A 25,484-nucleotide genomic window follows, 5' to 3' on the forward strand; every position below is an offset into this window, starting at 1 on the left:
ATAAATGTGGCATAAATCAAAAAACTATATGTCATTTGGCAGCAATTTACTCAAAGAATATTTTATTTTGAAAATAGGACAAAAACAGACCGGGGGCTTTTATTTGATGTCTGATTTGAATATTTTGCATATTTCCTGGGTTAAGCTCACATGCAATGCTCAGACACAATGTTCCAAGAAACAGTTGTTTTTGCTGCTATTAATGCCTGTTAGAATTAGTTAAATATCCATGTTTGCCTTTTATTTTTGCTGGTGCATTCACAGAGACAGAAGAGAAAAACCAGACCTGGTTGCCCATAAAATGCCCACAAAAACTTTCAGAAATCTTTTAATACAAGGAGCAATCGTATCTATTTCATCTAATCCAACCCACCCATATTTACTTATATTCACTGTATGTAAATATGAACAAACATTATATTTAGACATTAGATTGGCACTTAAAGATGACTGAAAAGAAAGCAAAAAATTAAAAATTAGAAGAATATTAGGTAAAATAGGTAGACTTTTTCAACAGGAAAAAAGTGCGGGGGGGGGGGGGGGTACACACAAAAATGGATGTTTGAGTGTACAACATGACTTTATTCATTTCTCAATGAAAGGTTAAATAAGAGCATCGAGTTTCCACTCAGCTAAAGAATGTCAGCCTTTTCTTCATGCAGAGAAAAGCTACATATGTAGCTCCTCCCAGAGCTCCTATCAACAGAGTGGTACCAACTATAATCGGCGCGTTCCTTCTGGCCAAACGAAATGCAACTGGAAGAACAGCAGAAATGAGGATGTTGTTGACGTGTCCCAGCACTTTCCTGAAGGCGGGCCGCTCCACCACTCGCTCATAGTACGTTTCAACGTTGGTGCGGTTACCATTACCCCAGTAGCGACGAGATAGCCCTAGGAACTTTAGCCGGTGCAAAGTAACTGCCAGGGACACATCTGCCAAGCTGAAGAAGTCTCCACACAGCCAGGATGCGCTGCCTTCTTCTGCGGGTTCAGGGAGTCAGAAGGGGGAATATAAGTAGGTTGATGTCACAGTTGAAGCATACCGTGAATGCTGTTTCAGAGATTTTCACAAATACCTGGAGTTTCTTCTGCTCTTCTCTGTAACTCTGTCTCCACCTGATCCATCACACTCTCCAATTCACCCAGAAGCTTCTTCAGGTTCATGTTGTCATGGTCAAACAGCTTCGACTGCAGGAAAAGAGGCATAAAAAAAAGAAAAGTGGGATAATTTGTATTGCTGAACTCACTGACCCCTCAAAATGTTAAACATGTATATTATTACTCTATTTGGAACACAAAAAATTCTGTTAAATGTAATAGCTTTACTCTTAAAAACAAACAACCACATTTAATATTTGACCTGAGTCAGCATGTTTTGATATATTTGTTGGTAAAGGTCAAGGAAAAGTGAGTTATTGCTTACTTTGGAGTTTATTGCATCTTTTGCAAGGATTCCTCCAATTATTAGGTCAGTACATAATTAAAAGGCAAATGCCGCATGCCTATTTCATACACAAAGTGATTGAAAATTTCCCCTTAATTCATTTTCTAGGTATGATCTGAAAAAAAACAAAGGCTTTAATTCTGGTTTAAAGCGGTAGTGCTGGATGTTGCAGTTCCTTAATTTCCAACTCCCGTGTTAAAAACTCCAACTTGCATGTGTGCAACTAAAACGGGATTGCTAAAATGCAAAGCAGGGAATGAAAAGTGCTTTTCTAGAACCTAATGTCAGTTCTTGTTCCCTTGCATCATTTTACCAATCCTTGTTGAACACTATCATGGTGTTAAGGCTGGTTTCTGTTAACTGCTTCAGCTGCTTCCACTTTTTAATCATTTACTCACCTGTTTTTTTAGCTCCTCTGTGCCTTTTTCTTGATTTAGCATTTTTTTCTATTTGCACTCTGACATTACTTTGTATTAAGTTTTCTGTTTAGTTTCACATTTCTTTATTTTTAAGAATTACATTTAACTCTTGAATGTATCCGTTTTTCCTCCTTTCACTGTTCCGTGGTGTTCTACACTATGATCCCTATCTGTTCTCACACCTTCTCCCCAAAACAGAAAAACTCATGTACTATCACTTCTACAGCAGATGTCAAGCTCAACAGAAAAACATTGTGGAGAGGTGAAAAATAAACTCTGAGGATCTCCGTAATCCCACTGGGGAAGCAGAGGTTTAGGATCCAGAAGTGGACCGGTTCATCACCTCAGCGGAAGTCAAAGAGCCAGCCAAAGAGCTCCTTGGTGGCGAGGCTCCGGGGGTAGATTCAGTTCAGCTTCAGCACTATAAGTCTTTGGATGTTGTGACAGTGTTTTGGGTATTGGGTGGCAGTCGGGGAACAATGCTTCTCTGGCAGACTGGGGTAGAAATCTCTATTTTCAAAAAGGGGTTGTGCTTCAACTTCAAAAGAATCATACTACTCATTGCACCTGAGAAGGTCTACAACACTGGAAAAGAGAATATGACCAATCTCTGTTTTAAAATAAACTGTGGTTTTTAGCAGATCAGCTCCTACACAGTGTGGATGAGCATTCAAAGGAGTTCATCCATCTAATCCACTTATATTTTGTGGATTTGATTCAATGGCTTTTGCTATCAGTAGGTCATGTTCAGAGTAGAACAGCTGCCATTTCATTTACTTCTGCTTTGAAAATCTCAAAATATATAAATATATTATCCAAAAGAAACATTTTGACCAAACTGCAAAGATGGTACGTAGTTCTACAACACTGGAAAAAAAATCATATAACTAAAGTATAATTTTAAAAAGCACCCTGAGAACAAGACTAACTTGTTTAACCACGTAGCTGACCAACCTTTTTGATTCAGTCTGTTGAGATAAAAAACGAATCTGGGGATTTTAATAATTTACCTTCAACCGTCTCTGTTTTGCAATATAAGCATCTTTGAGCTCAGGATTCTGCTCAGCCAGTTTCTTCAGTTCGGTCTGTGTGTTTCCAATCTGAGCTGAAATAAAACATAACCAAGAAAAAGTAATTTGAAAATAGAAACAACAACAAAAGTAAAATGTCCTAATGGAGAAATAGCCCAAAACAAAATTTGTGCAAGTTCAAGTGCATTTAATTAAGAACAGAAAGTCATTATATTTGTTCATTTATTCATATGATTTCTTTTTTTATTTTCTTTAGTAAGAATTAAACGATTAAAGAAGTTTGTCAGAGTATCACCACAAAAATCAACTTTAGTATAAATATTTCTCGACATATTTGTTTAGCAATATGTGGAGAATCTCAGGAGGTTTTAAACATACTGCACATCTCCACATCCTTACTTCGTATGGATGTGGCCGCATATGTCGGTATGTGGGAGTCCACCGTGATCTCAGGATGGAGGATACAGCCATGTGTGTAGGCATCCATCTGTAGCGAGTCCAACAGCTCTCTGTAGTGCTGCACTCTGAGGTAGTACCTGCTGTCCTCCTCAGGAACCAGCTTTAGAACGCCCTCTGCACGTGAGATGGAGAAAATACAAATGAGTTCTCCCATCACAAATCTTTAGAGGAAACTGAAATGTTGCTTTCAAGTTAGGACTTATCGTCAATAAAATGAAGCGGTAAAAGTATGCTTGGCTATTTTTGGGAGTGTGTGTTTCAACACTCTCTGGGATTGGCTCAAGTGACTCCATGCTTACCAAGATTTCTGGTCTTTCATGCTGAATTGGCAGATACTCTTAGGTGTCATGGATCAATGCAAACCAAGAAAAATCAAAAGCAAATTATGAAAAATGCAACATAAAATGATCAGACACACAAAAACACTCAACACACACACCAGCGCGTATTTCTATTTCTGCTTTTGCAAATACAAACCACATTGCTGTAAAAAAAAGAAAGAAAGAAAATAAAAAGAAGTGCTAAACTGACTTTCTCTCATATTGCCTCACCATCAGTAAAGTTCTGCTCCAGATAGTCCATTATTTGTGTCGGATCACAGATGATGTTGTCATTGTGGACGAAAACCGGAACTTCGCCTGCGGGATTCAGGCGCATGAACCACGGCTCGTTGTGTTCACTCAGAGGAAGGCTCACATCATACTCCTCACAGCGCAGACCTTTCTCTGCTATGGCCAGACGTACCTAGATAAGATGTTTAAATGCTTGTCATTTTGATAACAGTTTTTTAAGTGCCTTTCAAGACACCCAGGCACACAAATACAGTAAAAAACAGTAAAAACAGCAACAGATTTTTTTAAATGAATTTATCTCAATCAGCATAGGACAAAAGTGAGGATAAAATTCTTAACAACAGGGGCTGAAACAACCACAAATATTACAATATCAAATAATGATAATGATTATTATTATTTATCAAAAATTAGACTGGATTAAATTTAGAATAGCTTAATTTACTCAAGTACACTTTCAAAATAAACGTATCTGATTAAATTATTACTAAAATGATTTGGGATTCCTCGTTTAGAAAAAAAATATATTCTAAAAACAATTTTTCAAAAGTCGTGGATTAAAATGTTGATTCTATAAATGAAATTGGGGCACAGAGTAGACGATGTTACGAGGTCCGTCCCAGTCCTGGGGAGCTGTCCTCTGACCAATGGTGCTGAAAGACTCACCTTCTGAGAATTGAAGGACTGCGTCCAGTGATAAAGCGTCAGCTTCGATTTTTCGTTTTTTGAAATCGTCCCGGGTTGCGGGTTTGAATCCTGTTCAGTTGTCGTCTCAATAAGAGCCGCTTTGTCATTTTCGGTTTCAGAACCTCGTTCGGTCGCCATTTCGACTGGTGGCGCAGGACGGGGATGAGATAAACCGGCGTCTTGTCGTCCTGCTGTTGAAATATTCTGCGCCCCCTACTGGCTGGGAGTATATGTTGAAAAAATGCATGAGATGATTCCAAAACTCGTTTTTAGTTTTCTATAATATTCATCATCTCAAAAATGCTTTAAAGTCGTTTTTATCTGTTTTTATTTACTTTACTTATTCAAAACACATACTGAGTTTATAATAAATAATTATCTAAAATATGTATAGTGAAACTGTGTTAAATAATGTAATTCACCAGGGAGCAATGTTTTTATGTAAGTTTGTGTTGTTCCAAGGGGCTGAACAGCAGATGGCGTTGTTGAGTCTTGTTTGTTCTGATCCCTTTCGATTGCAAGATCCTCCTTTTTTAAACAAAAGGATCATCAGTATTGCGTAAGGTGATGATATTTTTATAAAATTAAATGCCTTGGTCATTAACATGCATTGACTAAATTAAATGTGCATTTAATACGATTAATTCCTCAAATATATTATATGCTTTTTCAGAATATTTGTGATTTCAATTAATTTAATATTTTGAGTAGTGAAAAAATAACTTTACAAAAGGCTCCAGATGAAAGAAGCTAAGGGAAAAAATTTTTGGTATAACTCAAGTAGAAGTTACCAATCGTGTTGTATGGTTATACCTCATAACATATGTTTATTATTTCTGCATATAGTAAAAGCACAGTGAGATGTACACTTGTGTGAAGTGAAGCTTGTCTTTTAAATCAAGCGGTTCGGCTTCCATATATATAGAGAGGTGTCTCATTTTGGTGGGGTTCACGCGTGGGGGCAGAGAGGAGCGTGGGACGTCCCTTTGGTGTGACGTTGCGATTGGTCCAGTGGCTTTCTTCATCAGGGTCTCCAAGCCTCTCTCCCTCCCTCTGTGATCAGTGGGTGAGAGGGGGGAGACGAGCAACACGCAGCGGAGAACCCGGCGTGCGCCTCCGGTAAATGACGCCCACCATTCATACCTTTGCTCTTTACGCATGCCCTTTTGTCGCGCGTGTCGGTCCTCATCCTCCCGTTTTTTGCTCCTCCACAGTCAGCATCCCGCCACCTCTTCCGTTCACCTCGCCGCCGGTCCTGGATCGCCTAAGCTCGGTCCTGGAGACGTCTGAGTCTGCAGCTGCGCGCTTTTATTTTCCAGCCTTTATCTGAATGACGGGCGGAAGGTTTGACTTCGACGACGGTGGCACTTACTGCGGGGGGTGGGAGGATGGCAAAGCCCACGGACACGGCATCTGCACCGGACCCAAGGGCCAGGGCGAGTACGCCGGGTCCTGGTCGCACGGCTTTGAGATAGTCGGCGTGTACACTTGGCCCAGCGGGAACACGTACAAGGGCTACTGGTCTCAGGGGAAGCGACATGGGCTCGGCGTGGAAAATAAAGGAAAGTGGATCTACCGAGGAGAGTGGAGTCACGGCTTTAAGGGTCGGTACGGGGTTCGGCAAAGCCACAATACACCTGCCAGATATGAGGGCACCTGGAGCAACGGGCTGCAGGATGGATACGGCATCGAAACCTATGGAGATGGCGGTAAGAAGTCAGCTGCTGAGTGTGTGTGTCGTTTTAACTGCTGCTGAGATCAGATGTGCAGCTTGTGTGTAGGATGCTTTAAATCAGTCTGGGGTTAATAAATCAGTGCGTGGATTTTCATCAGAGCATCACTTCCGCTCCAAAACTAGTTGGATGCCATTTGACATTATGCACAATTTGGGATTATGCTTCATTTTATTACTGGTAGTTTGTGACGGAGGTTTTGGCCAAATTGGAAAAATTTCTCTCAAGATAAAGTAAGGCATTCATAACCTGCTGCAGACATCTCTGCAAAGCCTTTAAAACTACACTTGGTCCAGTCCATTCTCTTGGTGATTTGTGAGCATCATCCCCTCTCACAGAAGCCTTATGGTGCGTAACAAATGCCACACATCCAATGGCTGCAGATTGCTGGCCTTGGAAAATTATCTGATCCTAGAGGATCCTCTCAACATCTGGCTGTCTGGTCTCTGGTCATGATAACTTGATCTGCTGGGTCACATCGTTGAAGCCTTTAATCTTACCCTCTTTATCCATCAAATGTCATGCCCAGGCCAATACACCTTTTTTTATTTTCTAAAATGTGACCATTGAGGCTTATTTTATTAGATTCACACAAAGGATTAACAAGCCCTCCTTATTATTAAGACGGGGTGGTAATATGAGGCTTTGAAGAAGCTGTAGCAGGGCCAGCATACGCCCATTGGCCTCAGCAGCTCCAAATGGGATTAATGAAGTATTCTCCTCATTATGTGACTCAAAGCGATTGCCAGACATCACAGGCTAATGGGTGTTGGTGAATTTGTCCACCGCTGATGGTGGAGTTAGTGACCGCCTGGAAATACACTCCTAGCTAAGTGACTTGCATTCATCCCAAGTGATCCTCTGTATCAGTCCCATAATCAGATCTCTGTGATTGAGTTAGCCATGCTCACAGTCACAGATCTGAGTGGAATGAGAGGGAAAACATTTCATTAGCTGATGTACCCTGCATGCCCTCCAGCAAGGCTCGTCTCTGTCCCCAAATGCTGAGTTGCTCACGTTGCTGATACAGCCCGGATATGGTGACTTTTAGACGTTCAGAGCTCAAAGATGTGTAAAAAAAAGTCACAATTGGGCATTTTATTCAGCATTACTATTCAGTTTGCTTGGCTATGCGCTCTTTCAGTTGATAAAACAGGCAGCCAGTGTATAAAATAGAGCACATTTACACCAAAAGTGTTCAATAGATCAAATACTTAAACATACAAACGGTTCTTTGTCTCCTCTCAGTGGTGATTGGTAGCAGAAGGATGCTTTTAGCTTAGGCCAAATTAAGTTTACATGTTATTGCAATAAGAAATAAAGCATGTTTACTGTAAAGCAGAGGTGATCAGACAAATGTTCTTTACTTAATAGGATTACAATTAGGGCTTGGTTTAAGAAAAATCTGTTTATTAAAGTCAAACTGATTTACGCAATTGTTGATTTATTGAATCCATGAACCAGTTTTCTATTAAAGCAATTTCTTATATTTGTCAGCATGTAACCCAAGAAGTTGTAATTTTACTCACGAAAGTTCCTTCCTTCCTCGGCAATCATTACAAGTTACACTATCCAGCATTTTATAGACAGAGTTGCACCCCCAATTGTCACTGTTGCAATAATGAGCTTTTGTGCACGTTTCAGGTACCTATCAAGGCCAGTGGATGGGTGGGATGCGCCATGGCTATGGTGTTCGTCAGAGTGTTCCCTATGGCATGGCCACCGTCATCCGCTCGCCTCTTCGTACATCCATGGCTTCCCTGCGGTCCGAGCAGAGCAACGGCACAGTTCTCCAAGACCTGTCCTCTCCGGCGGACACGCCCACAGGCAGCCGAGGTGGCTTTGTGCTGAACTTCCACTCTGACAGTGAAGTTGTCACCGGCAAGAAGAAGGGTCTGTTCCGCCGGGGTTCGTTGTTTGGCAGCCTCCGACAGTTGCGCAAGTCGGACTCACGGACCTCAATCTCCAGCAAACGCAGCTCTGCCAGAAGTGATGCCACCATGAGCCGCATCAGCTCCAGTGATGCCAACTCCACCATATCCATTGGCGATGGCGAGCTGGCGGATGACGACCTGCATCTGGAGGACCATGTGGATGCCACCACAACCGAGACCTACATGGGCGAGTGGAAGAATGACAAGCGCAATGGATTTGGTGTTTCCGAGAGATCCAATGGGATGAAATACGAGGGAGAATGGCTTAACAACAAGCGCCACGGTTATGGGTGCACAGTTTTCCCAGATGCCACCAAAGAAGAAGGGAAGTACAAAAATAACGTGCTGGTGCGTGGAATACGAAAGCAGTTGATTCCTCTTAAGAATCCCAAAACCAAAGAGAAGGTAGATCGGGCTGTGGAGGGGGCACAGAGGGCAGCAGCCATCGCCCGGAGTAAAGTGGAAATAGCAGCTTCAAGGTAGTGTGGTGTTTACATGCATGCATGTGGCAATTCAGGCATGTGGGTGTATACAGTCCAAACACACAACGACTAAAGGGCAAACATGTCCAGGCTTTTTTGTCAGCTCCAAAAATTTGCTATAGTGATCTGCTTTACAGAGATCTGCGTGTCTGATTAAAGGCGTTCCCTGACCACAAATACGACCTTTATACCTCACCAACAGTCAAGGTTTTTATGTTGCTAGTGCGATCATCCCTGGAAAAGGTTCTGTTTCTATTCTCTGCACGTGTTTTTCATTCCCAGGGAGAAGGCTTAGGCATCTTGCACACGTATGGGTGATTTTTTTGTTTCTGAGTTCATGTGCATGTACTGTGTTGCCATATCTGCGCCTATGCCAAGCATTGCTCTGATGTGGCATCTGCTCTTTAACAGGTGGATACGAAGTGACCTTTCATTTAAAGCCTCCCTCCTGCTGGGGGCACACTGCATTGCTGCGACATCCTCTGGTTTCAATGCATCAGGGAATTGTTAGACTAATAATTAAGTGAATGCCTCCAAAAGGCTTTGATGCAATCTTGACTGCTTTGTTCTGATTTTACTCTTGCTCTCAGAAAGGGTACATTAGCATTTGAAAACATTTAACATTTAATCTAAAAGCAGATGACTAAAATAAAAAACATACTATAAACATACAATTTAACAGTATTGGACTGTACATCTAGACCAATGACTGTATAAGAAAGCTGGACTGAGTAACCTGGACGTATATCAACTACAAGCAAAAATCCCATAGACCAAAGTCACACCTTGATGCGTGACAGCTAATGGGACTTTAAGTTTAACTTCTATTGAGAAATAAACAGCTATTACTAAGTCATTATATTTGTTAGAATAATTAATATTGCTCTGATAACTTTTTTTCTATAGTGTAAGTTATTTAAATCATAAACTGACCAGTCAGATGCCTCCATAGAAGTATGTGGTGCCTGCTGGCCCCATGTTGAACGTTTGAAATGTTTGACAGATTTTGGACGAATCACTGCTTACTAGGCCCGCACAATCAATCGCAAATGTATCTTTATTGCGATATCAAGCTGTGCAATAGGCATATCGGAAAAGACGGAAAAAATTTGCGATAAATGGTTACCTTAAATGGTCTTAAGGCAGCTCGAAGTATTTAACTACTCAAATAAATCAATTTAAGCATTTGACCAATCTGATGAAGCCCTTTTATGTTAGATGCCTCCTATGTAGATGAGGGTCATTTGGAATATAATTTAAGGTATGTTGACTCTAATTTAACCGTTGTGCTATCCTAGGCACTTTAACATTGGGAGTTGGGTCATCTAGACCCACTAGACAGTGCGCTGAACCTTTTTTTCTTCAATGATTTGTGATCTTCACTGGTGTCCATGGATTACATGAAATCTTTCCACCTTTATCCACCTTTGTCATGGTAGGAAGAACACGTCAATGTAAGGGTGGGGTCATCTAAGATAGCACAAGGGTTAAATTAAACTGTTGCAGTGAACTGGAAATGATGTATTTGGTTGTTTTGCCTCGTGTTCATGTATCGCAAGTTATTGATCATTAATATCACAAATCGGAGGTTTTCCTCATATCGTGCAGCCCTACGGCTTACTAAACTTAAATGTATTTTTTTAATAAACCATCAACATTTTCATCTTCACAACACAGTGGATTCATAAATAGTCATTGTAAAATGCTCACATTTGCCCGTATTTATCAGTTCATAAAATCGCAGATGTCACAGCTCCCATTTAAAAATTCATTAATTAATAAAACGTAGTGAGCATGGTGTCCGAATTGCTTTAAAAATCCAGGGCACTAGATAGTCCGGTACTATGTAGTTTTTTCAGTAGTTAGAGAGAAGGGAAGGAATTCGGACATGGCCTCAATGTTTTTGGAGCTACAAACCATTTTCTATGGGTGATGTCACACTCACTGAGTCCAGTTCTCATACAAATTCAGTGGTTTTGACCAATACATAACCTCTTATGGATTTGAAGCTTATAATTCTTAAAAGTTTAAGAAAACATTCTTTTTGGCTAAAATTGTTCAAAGGAGTTAACCCTATTAAATTGACTTTTAAAAATGCTCAGACACTGTCACAGCAGGCATTTTTTGTGTGTATGCTTGCATAAATGCACCTTCAAGTCAAGCCTGCCATTTGCTGCAGTGCCTGGGGCACAGACAAAAAAGTGTAAAAGGTTCTCCTTTTGGCTTATCAAATTTTCATCTAAATCATAGCTATTTTAAATCATAGCTATTTTTTTATTTTACTACTGTAAAACAGCAACAAAAAAGTCCTCAAACTTGATTTTCTTTTGAATACTGTCAAGTGGCTAGATATAGAACTTGTAAACCCAATGACTTTGTGAATCATAATGGTAGTTTCGTGATGTAGAGCAGGTTTTAATATATATTTTTATCATGAAATAAATAGTAAGGCTTTAATATGCACATCCTGGAAAATATACTGGTTACATAAGGCAGATTTAACGGGTCTAATATTAAATCTCTGCATATCGTTTTTGCAGATAAAACCCACAATATAATAAGTCTGGGCATGTTATTGAAGGCCAGTGAGGCTAAGGTAATCCTGGAAGGAATAGAGAAAAATGGATAATGTTCTGAAAGGAAGAGCCGTCTGCCATCCTCGTCGCTCGCTCCACGCGATCAGCGGTTCACAGAACATTGGACTGATTGTTCAGTTCCAACGCAGCAGCAACAGCAAAAGCACAGAAAGTGATTAAAGCAGCAAACAAGGTTTCCCCTATTCAAGTGAGTGATCAAATTACTGGATGGGATGTTCTCCTGCATCATGTGGAAATTTCAAAACAAGCTACTGACCGAATTCAAGATGAGATTTTTTTTTTCTTTTCTGTCTAGAAGTGTGTTTGAGATTGAAACGCTCAGAATGACGGGCTGCAAGCAGGTTATGTAAGTCTCAGTGTACAGTAGAGTAGAGAAAGATGCACTCCTATTGATCCAGCTCTGGTCACGTGACTTTTTGTCTTTGAAAATGGAGCGTCCCCCGTGGATCCACGGAAATCAAGGGAGGGGAGTGAGGCAGTCCAGCCAGAACAGTCAGAGTTATGAAAAGAAATGAAGGTAAAAGATGAGATTTGACAGACGGCCCTGCAAATTTGATGAGTAAGGGTCTGAAATGAAAGGGAAGCAGAGGGAAAAAAGGGCATGGAGAGGACAGGCCAGCCCCTCCCTCCTGGATTACTGTACAGAGGAGCTTTCCCATCGGCCTCTGAGGTGGAGCTGATGACCTCATCCCCGTGATGAGCCAATCAATAGACAGCTGATGTGATCCAGTGGAGTGAAGCTCTTCATCGCTCATTCACGTTCGTGTGTGGTCCTTATCTAGGTGTACTCCACAGCCTCCTCAGTCTGTGTTTGTGGGTGTGTTTGTGTGGCGTGGTTGTAAAAGGCCTGGGAGCGAAGATAAGTGACCGGTGAGAAGTTTACAGAAATCTTGCTGACAAATCAGCAGTTTAGTTGTTTTGGAAACTCAGCGGTTTGTCATTAAAGAAGGTTTGTAATTATTTTAATGCCTTTTTTACTCAGTGGCTCTCCGCCAGCGCTCTGCCTCCTGAAGTAAGATGTTCAGCGATCTTCCTAAAGTTGCCAAGAGGACGAATGCAAGTAATTTGAGTTTATTAGTTTAAGTGGGTACACTGTGTCTCCACATTGCTGAAATTTAACAACTGGTTTACTATAAGTCAACACAGGCATCGATTCCTACCACACACACTGTGGGTTCTTGATTTTCGTACCTTTTAAGACCATTTTGCCATATTTACTGACATCATGAAAGGACTTGTTAGAACTTGTTGCCGTTCAATGAGGCCAAGTGCAAATTTAAGCTCCCAGTGTAGTTTAGGAGTTTTTTTCTGCAGGTTTTGGTTAAAGAGAAAACTATTATGATGGATTGTCATATGACTATCTTTTTATTTTATTATTTTTAGAAGAAATTTGTATTTCGGATATACCAGCGAATGATCTTTTGTTAAATTAAAATCAGAGAAAATCAGATTGTATCTATTAGATTATTAAATATTTTAAATAGAATCTTCTTTTTTTTAGTTTCAGGCTATCTTGTTTTAGTTAGTTTTTTTTTTTTTTTTTGCTACTGAACTTCCTGAAACATCTCAGTTGAAGTCCACCCTTTTCTTCCTGCATTTGATGCCATCATAATAAGGCATGTTTGCATCAGGCCTTTTTAAAAAGCCGAAATGAACCACAAGGGAATAAATAACTGAAAGAACATTATACATAAGATATTTATATTTGTTTTGGTTTGGGGTTTTTTGTAAATAAGGTGAACAAAGCAGACTGAATTTTTTCTGGAGGAAAATGTGATGATTGAGTTCTGGATAGATAGAAGCTGTAATAGATATGTATTATAAAGAAATAATAGATATATTGGAATACAATTTAATATATTAAAAAAATCAAATAGAAACCACTGTGATTATAGTTAATTTAAGTAATTACACAAGTTAAACTTTTTTTACAGGTAAGTTTTAGACAGCTGTAGGTAAAGGACCATAAAACTAAAAGGCATTGAATTAAACTCTGACTATACTGAATTTTTGCAAAGTTCTACTCAGAAATTCTGCAGCATGTGTAGATGCTGCCAACACTAGGTTCCACACTGATCATCTTTTGATCTATTTTAAAAGGGTTCCCAGTGGTTTTTAAGTTATCTTTATATTGTGTTTAGCCACAATAAAAAAAACAAAAAAAAAACAAACTCTGTTGTTTTTTAGAAACGTTTATACAGTAGTTCATTAGAAATTCACCTCAGAGTTATGAGTGGAATCGTTGATGTGAAGCAACCCCACCCTCTTTACCCTCACCGGTAACTAAGGGTGCTCTGTTTACACATTCTGCCGCTAGCTTACAGCCCCTCACGCCCCCAGCCTGAAATTATTGGTGCAAACAAATTATATTGAGCAATATTGAAGCCATCCAGCTGTACAGTTTGGAGCCAGATGCCAACTCAGGCGAGGAAAACGAAGTTGTTCATGGATCTGGTCGTGTACAAGTGGATGCAACAAAACAAAGCAGAGAAAAGTTGCTTTTTCTTATGCTTGTGGTTCACGATTTAAATAAAGAAATACTCAGAAATGCTATTTTAATCTTCATTTTCTTTATATATGTCCTCCATCATCAGAAAAATATCACAAGAACATGCTAAAAACACAATTTTGATCGGAGTGGGTCTTTTACTTGTCAAGGAAATAAAGCAGCCAGGAGCGTTGTCCAAACGTTTGCACTGCTATCCATATGCATTCACCTATTCACAGCCTAACTATTTCCGCCCAGGAGCACAGACAACATGCACGCAGACACACACACACACACACACAGAGACTTCTACACAAACACATACAGAGCTCATGCGGCGGGTGCTGGTGTGTCAGCGGTGAGCACTGCCTAAATAAGGCAAGGCATCAGTTGGCTTATCAGCACCAGCCAGGAATATATACCCATCCCAACACTGATATAGCTACCCGCCATCTTACTCACTGTAACATCTCTCCCAATGTGCCTGTGTGTGTGTGTGTGTGTGGTCATTATGTTTAAACCAGGAGGATAAGAGAGCGGGATAATCTGTCTGCTTGTGTAAAGAGATGGGAATAAGTGTGTTAAATGTGTGTTTCTGCCCACATACAAGATGGGGTGGGGGTGGGGGGGGTTGTTTATCACCTGCTGTGTGCAGTGACCTCAGCCACTCACCACCTGCCCTTTTTTGGAGAGAGTTATTTATCAGCATGGAAGCAAAATAATCCCAACTGTCTGTACATTTTCCCACCTTTACTCTCCATCGTCCTTTTGGGAGGCAGCAGTACAGATAATGGTTGAATTTTGTCAAGTGGAAAATGCATTTGGCAGGATCTTGGTGCTTCTGATATTTTATTTAACGTGTTTAGAAGCACTACAAAGTAAATATTGACCACTGTGAGAACGAGTTCCGGTGATTCGCAGAGCTCTTCTCTGCTGCAACGACGCAACCTAACATCCTTTTTTTTGCACGCCATAGTAAAAGACTCACATGTACACTCACTTTAAATAAGGAGCCAAATGTGCTTCATATATTCATACCTTAAATGATCAAAGTTATTGCCAAGCTGCATACGAAAGGGCTATAAATAATACTGCTGATGCAATGGGACATGCACCGTGAATTGGTCTAGCAGTTTTCAAATGACGCACAGTGTAATCACATTACCCCATGTAATTGAATCTTAACCTCTGCTTGGTCAAATTTCTGTATTATGAAGTCATTTTAGTTTTTCTGACACATACACAATAAAAAAATATGTGGGACGTTCGAATAAGCAGGCTAGGAGTTCATATCAGTACCTTTATTTTGAAAATTACAGATATCAATATGTTTCATTTGTAGCGCGATTTTAAACTCCTGACTTCTTTCTGTTAAAGCTGGAAATTCACCTTCGGTGTCATCAAGGTCATCTCTTATTAGATCTAAGCTGAGGAGTTTGAAAGAAGCACTTGCTTTTTAGTGCAAGAAAGGAAGAAACAAAGGCTTTTTTTTGACTGACAGTTGAAAGCCCTTTCCTCTCTGCTTCCCTTTGAAATATATTTGTCCTCCCTGGTGGGAGACGGAATGAAGGCGAGAAGGAAAAACTCTTGGCAGAAATCAGCTCATACCCTGCAGGAATAAGAGTTCGTAGCATCTTCACCACACCGAGAAATACATACTAACAAGCAGAACCGGAAGACTATAAAAGGTAAATTAAGATTAGAATAGACTTTTCCTTTTTTACATACATGACAATTAATAGGCATGGGAGTTTGTTCTGGATTGGGAATAGTCTGTAAGGGAATGTGAGCGGAGTGCTTGGCTGTGTCAACAGCAGTGGTAGCAGAATTGGGTTTCAGCTGCATGCCGGAACTGTGTTTCTGTGGCTTCTAATCTCTTCGAGAATGGCACATATTTCTGCGGTGTCTTGAGAAAGGCTGGTATGAGTCAAGCAGCTCATAGGAAGAAGGAGCACATTGGGAGTCTGTGGCAACTTTGTTGTTATTAAGCTCTCATCAAAAATGCAAAAAAATCTCCCTTTGCGCAGACTGCCTCATTATTTAATTTAGAATTTACCTATGTGAAAATAGAAGTTAAGACAGGTAAGGCTTACAGAAGGGAGGTGCAAAAATAACCATATTTCTGTTTAGGAAACATCCTCAAAGGACAAAATGTTACACAAAAGACCCAAATGTCAGCCTGCTCAGCTTTGTTTTATATTCTTAAGATGTCATAAGTTTAGAATGGACATCCTTCAGAGTTACATTAATAATGAGTTCTGCTCAGGGTATTTTAGCACAACATCAATGCAAAATTGGTCTATAAATAGAAAGACAACAAACAGGGTTAAAATGACTGAAAACTACTTGTAAAATGGGTAGATTTCTTTACCACTTGAACATTTTAACTGTTGTGGAATTAAAATGCTTTTGTTGAATATTTGCTAATATATTTTATTTATAGTACATTTCTTCAAATAAAAATCAGCTGATGATTAATATCATGTGATTCAACAAACAAGCATGAAGCTAAGGAGCAGAAAATCAATTTCTGAATAGCTGTGAAATACTCGATTATGGGTACTTTTACAAAACGAGTTGCTGGTTTCTGCCTATCAAAGTTAAACTAAATTCTCCTAAAATGAGCATCAGAAAAGAAAGACAGACTTTTCAATGGCACTACTTATGAGGTGTTGAGTTAAAATGTCAGCATGTGTCCAGCAGTTTTTTTTTCCCACATACTCCCTTGATTAGTTGTGTCTAAAATTGCCCATGTAATAAGACTAATTCCAAGGATCTTTTGCCTCTTTAAAACCAGTTATCATGGAAGATCTCGTCACTTAAGAGTTAGTCAGAAAAAAAGGTCATTATTTTATGGGTGGATTCATCTGTAATTGCAAAGCCTTGAAGCGGATATTCAAATACTGAATCAAATTTAGTGAGCACATGATCGTGTCTTTCCAGCACATTTGCAATGGAAACATGTTTTTTTTCCATGACACAGCATCTCGCCTCAAACTCCCCCACAACAACTGGCCATCAGGATCAAGGTTTATCTAACATTAGCAACACATGACTTAACTTTTGCTGACTTTGTCAAGCTAGAGGAGGGTGCAAGTGGTCTGTGTACATACAAGCGGCTGCACAACAGTGGAGAAAGAGGCGTGGCACGCTCCAAGATCTGCACATATTAAATAGCGAAACGGTAAACCTGGGCTATTCTTAGGCATAAATAGATATTCCTCATTAAATATGTACAAGGACGACAGAATGGTATTTTGAGATTTAGTGGGAGCATTCAGATTTTTATTTTATTTAGATTCATACTTCCTCGTGTAGCACATTTTAATCGTATGTGAAGATCTTACTGCACATTATTTTGTAAAATAAAAACAGTTTAAGAGTAAGGAGACACCACTGACAGCTTTTCCATCATAGTATTAATTTAGCTAAATTTGCCACGCATCAAAGTGTGAAAGCCCTTCATAATGTCCTTATTAGTGATTATTATGCATGTCTTCTATTCAGCCTATGAAGAGGCCACGAGGAAAAGCTGACAGCAGATGTAACTTAATGCTAATGCTCCTTTTGGCTTTGCACTGAGAGGGAAATTGATGTTTGTGAGGGAGTGCAGACAGTAAGGGTGGACCGTCGCAGGAGACTGAAGAAGAGTGCAAGCCATAATTAAAACTATTCCTTAAGCTCCAGTGGTTGCCAGGCGATGTGACCTTTGTTCACACAGGTGTATCTTCAGATGTTAAGACCCACCGTCAGATGACGTCCAGGGGCTCTTTGTGTCTGAAAAGCCTTTTCAGTGTCATTGTGTTAAAATGTGTTAATTTGTCTCCAATTTGAAGAACATCTGTTGTGTGTCAGTGCTACATGCATGTGCCTCCAACCATGAAACTGCCATGCGTGTATGTTCATTTGCAAAATTCATTAATACAGACTGGATGCATGGTTGGACAGCTCAGTCGAGTATCCCTGGTGGTTACCATGGTTACTGTCTCACCATCGTCATCATCGTGTCAGCCATTTGTTGATTTTCTTTAAAAAGGCTGGGTGAAGAGGCACTGTTGGTTGAGCCCTGTGTTTATTCATCCTTGAAGACTCGAGCAACATCCCCATTTCCTGCTAGAGATTCACAAGAGCTTTATCGACTACTACCCAAAGAGACGCTTTGATGTAAAAAATGCAAGAGCCATTCATACTTGTTAACACTGATGCCCTGATTCCCTGGAGGACTCATTATGACACATCTCAGTAATTGTTCTTTGAACTTTTTTTTCTTTCTTTTTTTTTTTTTGCAGAATTGATGTACTCTTTAGTACATCAGAGCTAACAAAAGCATTTATGAGAGGCAGTTGGATTTTTCAGAGGCATTATGTGTGTTTGCATTATTGTGTAACACTGCAACTCCACATCCTGATTTGCATCCTGCAGGCTCTTGTTTTTGAGATTTTATGCAAATTCACCTTTCATTCAGTCCCAGTCATTCTTCCCTGTTGGTAAGAATCTTGAATGAATGTTTGCTTATAGAAATTTATAGAATAATGCTAATTGTTAGTAATTATTCTATTAATTTATATAATCCTTCAGAAACGTACTGAATGAGTCAGTTAAATTATTATCTTTGCTTAATGTGTATCTTGCTTTTCCTGGCTGCTGCTTCTTCATTTGTTCTCATATGATAAAAATAGCTCACATATTGTAAATCAAATGCAGCAGGACTTAGCAGAGTACACTACTGCTTTGCTGCTGGGAATCTTGTAGCCACCATGGCTCCCCCACCTCTTGTGTCATTAACAGCATCAGCTGTGGCTATGTTTCACCTGTGGTGTTGACACTGAAAGCGCAGAGCTGAGGCCTGGATCCCTTGCTGCTGCCCTTCACCAAAACCAGAGGGATGTTATCAGTGAGAGATTCTATGTAGTTCTTTAAACTTAAGGACTCATAACCTGAAAGTGTCTGCCAGTCTGTGAGAGTCTGAATGCAGTAGCTTTACTTTGAATACAGACACACAGATGTATGTTAGTATTTTGGGGAGAGAGCATTGTGTTCTAGGTTCCTGACTAGTGAACACTGGTAGAAGATTAGGCCTTCTTGTAATCCACAGGCTCAAATGTCATAGGGGAATTTTTCTATTTAATCAAAAGTGATTCTACTTATTCTTCCTCCCAGAAATGAAGTGTGGTGTAGAACATGGTTTTAAGCTGCCTGCAGCTGCTACTTCAGCGTCTCTGTGATGAGTTTGAATAATGTTTAGTAACATGGATGTTAGATCACGGACACATTGATATAACATTAATAAAACAAAATACTTAATACTTAAAACATAAGACAATTCTGAGCCTGCCCTTCCAGCAGTCAGTGCTGTTGCACTTTAAAACACCAGTTTAAAGTCCAGCTTCATTTAACTCTTGAACTACTTTAAAAGTGTTTTTATATGTGACAAAGCAGTTTTTAGCCCAAATCAAAAAACCTGTCATTTTTTCGCCTTATGGTTTATAGGCAGGACTGTTGGTGCGGAGCAAGCTCACCCCCTCTTCCCGTTTCCTACTAAAGCGACAGAAGTTCTATAGAAATTTGCCTGGACTGTTAGTGAGGAGTAAGCCTTCCCTCATTTCCCATCATCCTTTTGTTTACACCCTCTCCTGCTAGCTCACAGCCCCTCACACCCCCAACAAACATGGTGAACAATATTAGAGCTATCCAGTCGTACAGTTTTGAGCCAGATACCAGCTTAGTCGAGGAAAATGACGACGTACATGGATGTATTTGTCTACAAGTGGATGCATCAGAATGGAGCCAGCAGGGTGCTTGTAGCCCAACATTATTTCATCTGCTCTTGATTCACAATGATTTGAATAAAGAAATACTCAGAAATGCAATTTTTCGCTCCATCGTGAATGTGATGAGAACATGTCAAAAGCACCAAAAGCACCATTTCCATCAGAGCGTCTCAATCCTACTTCAAGAATGCAATAGGTCAACAATGGCCTATTGCTGAGCCTCACAGAGTTTTATATCAGGTGTGTTGCATCAAGGAATGAAGGAAACCAGAACTAAGGGAAACTTCTCTGCATGTTGTTTTTGTGTCCCTGGTCAAAGTGTGTGCTTCTAATTTTTAAGTCGACTAAAACTTTATTAATGATTTTAACCAAGTGTGTTTAGGGACAACAACATAACAATTATTAGTAGTCCTGAAAATGATTGGTCATAAGTGCAGCGTCTGTTAAGGCTCCACATTACTCGCACAAACATTTTTGTTGGACTTGATGTTTTCTCAAATCAATCCAATTGCTGATTAAACCATACAAAAGATGCAGTATATCAAATATTTCCAAATAATGCAAGAAAACTTTATAACAAACCCCATAAGTTATATCTAGTTTTTATGCTATTAGAGATATTAAATCACTATTCCATTCATTTTTAGGAAGTGTGCTGATTTAAGAGTATTTTCATTGGAATCCATGTCCTAAAGATTTTTGTATGGGAATTATGGGATGTATCCCCTATGTTTTACTTCACTAACAATTTAAAGACAGCTTTTTACCTGACTGTGACAAACAACATAAAAATGGGGGAAAAAAAGGTTTTGGGAGACAAAAACCTACATTCCCATCATGCAACACTACACTTCTCTGAAGCGTTCATTTTGCTTATCTCATAAGAACAGCCACTATTCCCTCTTTTGTTAAAACCTTGTTTCCTTTAGCTTTTGTCCCTCACCAGTGCCGCTCATGGTAATGTGACTCCCAGCCCAAGAATAATTCCAGAATCATTTCTGTGTTAGTTTTACTCTAACCACTAATGGCGTTAGTCATGCTTGAGTAATCCTGAATTAGCAACAGCCGTGAATTCAATAGTAACCCGGCATTAGTTTGTACATAGGGTAAGCTAAGTGCTAATTGGTGCAGACTGTTTGTTTTGTGCTGCAGCTTTGTACCCAGGGCGTTTCTTTTGCAAGATAAACACTCAGATGGTAGGTTTCTCTCAACATTTGTGCAACAACACCAGAAAGCCTTTCAGGTTGTTGCGCTGTTAACTGTAGTTTTGGGGGTTACAAGGAAGGTTGCAGTCCTGATTTCTACCCCACACAAAATCTGGACGCAGTTTCTGTCTCATTGTACGCTGACCAGTCAGCGCTCTAGTTAGAAAGCTTGGGCCAAGGGGGAAGGGGGATAGGTCAGTGTTATGGAGAACATATGGGAAGAAGCAAAGGGGGGGATGGAGGGGGCTGAGAGCCAAAACGAGGTTCAGAACTGTGTCAGCATATGTGAAAGAGATTCCTCAAATAGGTCATAGCCCCAGGAGTGATGGACTCAAGCTTCACTCATAGGAACGTGCGCGCAAAAATAAAATCACGCCAACATGATGCAGATGTGTGTATTCGCCAGGACACTGAGGTATGACAAACCTTAAAGTGGGATGCACCGTTCCGCACGGGAACTGTGGTTTGAAATTCAACCCTACAGTAAAATTAGAGAGGCGGAGGTGCATACTTCAGCATTTCTAAATGTCAGGGAGTCTTGAGAGGGGCAATGTGCCTCTAAATATCAGTCTCTTTCCTTCTCCAATTCTTATTTTCTCATCATTTATTTTTTTGTTTCTCGCTATTTTGCCTTTTACTTTCTTTCCGTGCACTCATCCTTTGTTTAAAATGCACCAACACATTTTATACCAAAAAAAAAAACGGCATCTGTCCCTTCCAAACTGACCGGACAATTTTTACAGCTTATTCAAGACTGTAATGAAATAGTAGTGGATTACACTCCCCCTGCCTTGACAGTTGCTTAAAATTTTGACGTCCAGACTGTGTGTGTCTGCACACATTGTGTTCCTTATTTTGAATATATGTCGACAAATTTAAAGAGGCTCATTTACTTGGGCCCCCTCCCCAGATCCAACTGTTTGCGGAATCCCTAATGTGAACAGGTGTTACTTTATATTCAGAGACACATTGTTTTGTAGGAACGCTTCACTGTTTGACAAGTTAGAAACTAAAAACTTTTCCCAATGTTAAGGCTGTGATATGTAACACACTTGTTTGACCTAAACAAAGTGTCTTTGCATTTTTCTATAAACTTTTTGTATTTTTAATTCAGTCTAAATCCCACTCCGATCATCGTTTGATCTAGTTTTAAAGCGTTCCCAGTGGTCTTCCCATCATCCATCTGTTGTCACCCTCTCCAGGTAGCTTACAGCCCCTCATACCTCCAACCTAACATTACCGGTGCAACAAAAATTGTGAGCAATATTGGAGCTATCCAGTCGTAAAGTTCTGAGCCAGATGTCAGCTCAGACAAGGAAAACAAAGACGAGCATGGATCTATTTGTCTGCAAGTGGACGCATTGGAATGGAGTGGAGCAGGGAGCGTGTGGCTTGCTGTAGTAGCTTTTTTAAGTGGCATATATGCTTCTGCTCCAGTTAGACAGATTTGTATAAAGAATAACTAAGAAATACTATTTTAAGCTTAATTAAATGTCCTCCATCATCAAAAAAATGCTACAAGAATATGGTAAAAACACTAAAACAGGAGTTGGTCTTTAATGGGATTCACTGCAGTGTGCCTATAAGCAGCATGAAAACAAGCCCACTCTTTTCTGAACTATGACGTGTTATCCGAGATTAAACCATCTATAGATGTGCCCAGGCGAAATATCTCTTTCGTCTTTCCACACGCCCATTTTTTCTCACCTTCCATTTCACTCTCCTCTCGTTCCATTGCTGCATCACACCTCTACTCCCATCATTTTCTGCCTGTCACCTCCCACCTTCAGGCATCCTGTCTTGAGAACAGTCTGCAGAGCGGACAGCATCACTACTTCTGTCTGCACATGACTTCACTTTACAAAGATCTATAGGTTGTGCCATGGGCATGCAGTACACAGCCATGCCTTCTGTTATTTGGCAGCACATTTCACACATTTCAGAAATAGAAGTCCTTTTAGCAGAATGTGTGGCTGGTGGATGTATGGGGCATGCATGTGGCGTGATGCAGCTGAAACGCTTAAATCTTGTTTTGTAACTGCTTGGCGATACAGTGCCAGCTGTGTGCTGCATTAGTGACAGTCCTGCAGCTCCCCCACTGTTTCCCGCTCTACGCCTGCCTCCAAAATGCATAAAAGTGAAGTTTTCATCTGTTGCTCAGCAGCAGTTTCCCTGTCAGTCCTTTGTCGTCTGTGGGGAATGCACAGGCTTATTTTTGGGTCCACCACGGCTCTTCATGCATTTTAATGTCTTACTGTCCGGCTTGTCAAAAACAGGACATGCCACAGTCCAAGGACAGAGCGGTATTCTGAATTTGAGACATCTGTCCATTAGGGTCACACTGATGCAGAAACAGTGAGGGGAGGGGTATGGATGCAGGCAAATGAGAGTGAACGTCAACAGATAGATGAGGGAGGATAAAAAAAAACAACAACACAGGAGCCTTGATTGAAAGAGAGAAGGGATGGGGAAGGAAAAGAGAAGGATGAGCCGGGTTAAGCAGGGCAGCATGAACAGCTGTTAGCACTTACTGTGACGCCTGAACTCTGCATCTGGATCCTTTCACTCCTCTCAGTTATTGTTTGTGTATTCACTCTCACTATATGTTCAGATATTCTTCATGTCGTTGTTTCACTATCATGTTTTAAAAAGAGGAAGCAACCCCTCTCTTTGATTCTATTGCTGTAGATATCAGGAATGTTTGCGTTTGGGAGCAGAAGTATGTGTTTTGTGGATTTCCCAAGGATTAGTGGAGCAGGTTACCTTTGGCCTCCTCTTGTCCACCACGATGTGCTCTCATTATATTTCTCAGCTCTTTTGTTAAGCTCACATTGATTTCAGATCAGTTCTTTCCTGATTTTTTTTAAATAAAACAATTAATCCAAGACTCTGATGTGTGTGAGTTGTAGGACGTACTGCTTACTAAGTTCTGATGTACCGGGAATCTCTTTTTTTTAATATCAAAGCAAATGCATGTTTTATAACCTTTTTTTTCAAGAGAGTTTATTTTCTCAGTTTATGGTTTGGCATTATGAATACAGGAGACTTTTTTTATAGTAAGATACATGTATGTTTACCATATCCATGTGTACAATAGTCCTGTTTTTCCTGTGCTCCATAAAGGAATTTGGGAAAAGTTCTCTTGGTTGTGTTTTATCCCTGTAAGCGGGCAGCACAGAGATATGTAGCACTGTAAAGACGGACAAAAGAATTTAGAATTTATTTGTTTTCTTTTTTTAAAACTTCCCTTTTTTTGGTGCAGGAAATATGGTTGCTTGTATTTCTTTGTATTACTTTTATAGCTGCTTAAACTTTTTTTTGTCTGACGTAGAGCTCACCTAAAATGAATAGATACAAGGAGCTGGTAAAAACAAACGTACTTCTTATTTTCCTGTAATGTTGACACGTATTTTATAGTCGATCCAGAACAGAATAGCTGCAAAATCCTAACCCTGAAGCGACATTCACAAAACGTTCCACATTTTGAATGCTTCCACATTCAAAACTCTCAGCTTCACGCAAAGCTACTCAAGTTTGTACGACCATTTTCAGGTTCTATTTACAAATTGCATGGCCATTGAATGCGGACTTTGACCAATCAGGGACTGATATTGGGTGAAGACGTGGATGTCCCCTTTAATTCACAGAAGTGCCAACCTTTTGAAAATTGATCACGGATGAGAAATGAATCAATTTGGATTGCGCCCGGCCAAAATTATATGACACATTAATTTTTGTATATATCCCAATTGAGCTGTGAAAGAAAAAGCCTGGAGCAAGATTTGTGTGATTTCGCAGCCTGCCTCTTCAGACTGTAGGTAGAGGACATGCGCTAGTAAACAGTAGAAAAAGAAAAAGAAGAAGAAGCCCCTCCCTGCTTGTCCAGTGTGAACAAATGGGCAAAATGCGTGTTCAAGAAGCCACGTTTAGCACATTAGTTAATAAAAAATGTGAAGCAAAGTCACAAAAAGTGTTTCCTTTTAATGTATGTGTTTATCTCAAATGTATTTATTCATGTCCCTGTTATCCGCTCACTCATGTTGTCGTCCTCTGTGTGTCTGCAGAACAGCTCATGCCAGAACAAAAAGCGAGGCTGCAGAACAGGCCGCAATCTCCGCCGTGCATGACTCTGAAATCGCCCGGGCAGTTGCCAGGGAACTCTCCCCCAACTTCTACCAACCAGGTAACTTTGAGAGATCAAGCACTCACAGACAAAAAATCCTACAGACTGCTCCCAATAGTAACATATTACTGAAAAAACACAATATAGTCCAGAGAAATTAACCCCTGGACTAAAGGAGCTCTCAGGGGTCAAAGAGGTCCACAGCTTTGGTGAAACTCAATACTCCTTTTAGCTGAATTTGGCTTAATATTTGATTAACTTTGCAAGGAAATTTTCTGTTACAACAGGTTTTAGTCACTTTTGATGTAGATTTAAACTTGTTTAAACTGTTAGGAATCTTACTCTAGATATTTTATCTACTTGAAGGATCCAAAATCTTACAGACCAGTTCTGCATTTAAATATTTCCAATAAACCTCTTTGTTTTATCAAAGCTATATATTTGAGGGGATTGGGTACAATGTTGCACCATGGGTAATGTGCGTAAATAATGTTGTGTGAACTGTTTTGGAGCTGTTTGCACAGGCTGCATTACAATCA

The 25,484-nt window shown here is 40.0% G+C and overlaps 2 protein-coding genes and 1 long non-coding RNA gene across 4 annotated transcripts in view; 2 read left to right on the forward strand and 1 right to left on the reverse strand.

The window, feature by feature from the left end:
* Positions 1 to 219: 219 nt before the first annotated feature.
* gdap1 (ganglioside induced differentiation associated protein 1) lies at positions 220 to 4,962 on the reverse strand. Its single transcript, XM_004081019.4, has 6 exons — positions 4,592 to 4,962; positions 3,905 to 4,097; positions 3,294 to 3,467; positions 2,874 to 2,968; positions 1,077 to 1,188; positions 220 to 981 (listed from the first exon to the last, which is right to left on the reverse strand). The coding sequence occupies exons 1-6, from the start codon at positions 4,748 to 4,750 to the stop codon at positions 629 to 631; spliced, it is 1,086 nt and encodes a 361-aa protein (XP_004081067.1). The 5' UTR covers positions 4,751 to 4,962; the 3' UTR covers positions 220 to 628.
* Positions 4,963 to 5,575: 613 nt separating this feature from the next.
* jph1 (junctophilin 1) overlaps positions 5,576 to 25,484 on the forward strand; it is a 30,780-nt gene continuing 10,871 nt past the window's right edge. The window contains exons 1-4 of one of the 2 annotated variants that reach the window (XM_011488873.3): positions 5,576 to 5,731; positions 5,827 to 6,321; positions 7,990 to 8,758; positions 24,887 to 25,005. In XM_011488873.3, coding sequence (XP_011487175.1) covers positions 5,943 to 6,321; positions 7,990 to 8,758; positions 24,887 to 25,005 — 1,267 coding nt within the window. In that variant the 5' untranslated portion in view covers positions 5,576 to 5,731; positions 5,827 to 5,942. The remainder of the gene's footprint in view (positions 5,732 to 5,826; positions 6,322 to 7,989; positions 8,759 to 24,886; positions 25,006 to 25,484) is intronic. The other variant, XM_004081020.4, reaches the window with a different exon arrangement.
* On the forward strand, positions 11,247 to 15,514 carry LOC111946660. The gene is made up of 2 exons (XR_002872376.1): positions 11,247 to 12,228; positions 12,341 to 15,514. It is a non-coding gene; the product is annotated as an uncharacterized LOC111946660 (long non-coding RNA).

The sequence above is a fragment of the Oryzias latipes genome, chromosome 20 (assembly GCF_002234675.1).
Source record: "Oryzias latipes chromosome 20, ASM223467v1".
In the NCBI taxonomy this organism is placed as follows: Eukaryota; Metazoa; Chordata; class Actinopteri; order Beloniformes; family Adrianichthyidae; genus Oryzias; species Oryzias latipes.

What these genes read in the sequence shown, in the direction of transcription:
- gdap1 (XM_004081019.4), bottom strand. Translation starts at nt 4,750, where the DNA reads ATGGCGACCGAACGAGGTTCTGAAACCGAAAATGACAAAGCGGCTCTT. An exon ending in CAAAACAGAGACGGTTGAAG is followed by an intron (nt 1,189 to 2,873) that starts GTAAATTATTAA and finishes CTTTTCCTGCAG; the next exon opens with TCGAAGCTGTTTGACCATGA. An exon ending in AAGAGCAGAAGAAACTCCAG is followed by an intron (nt 982 to 1,076) that starts GTATTTGTGAAA and finishes CTGAACCCGCAG; the next exon opens with AAGAAGGCAGCGCATCCTGG.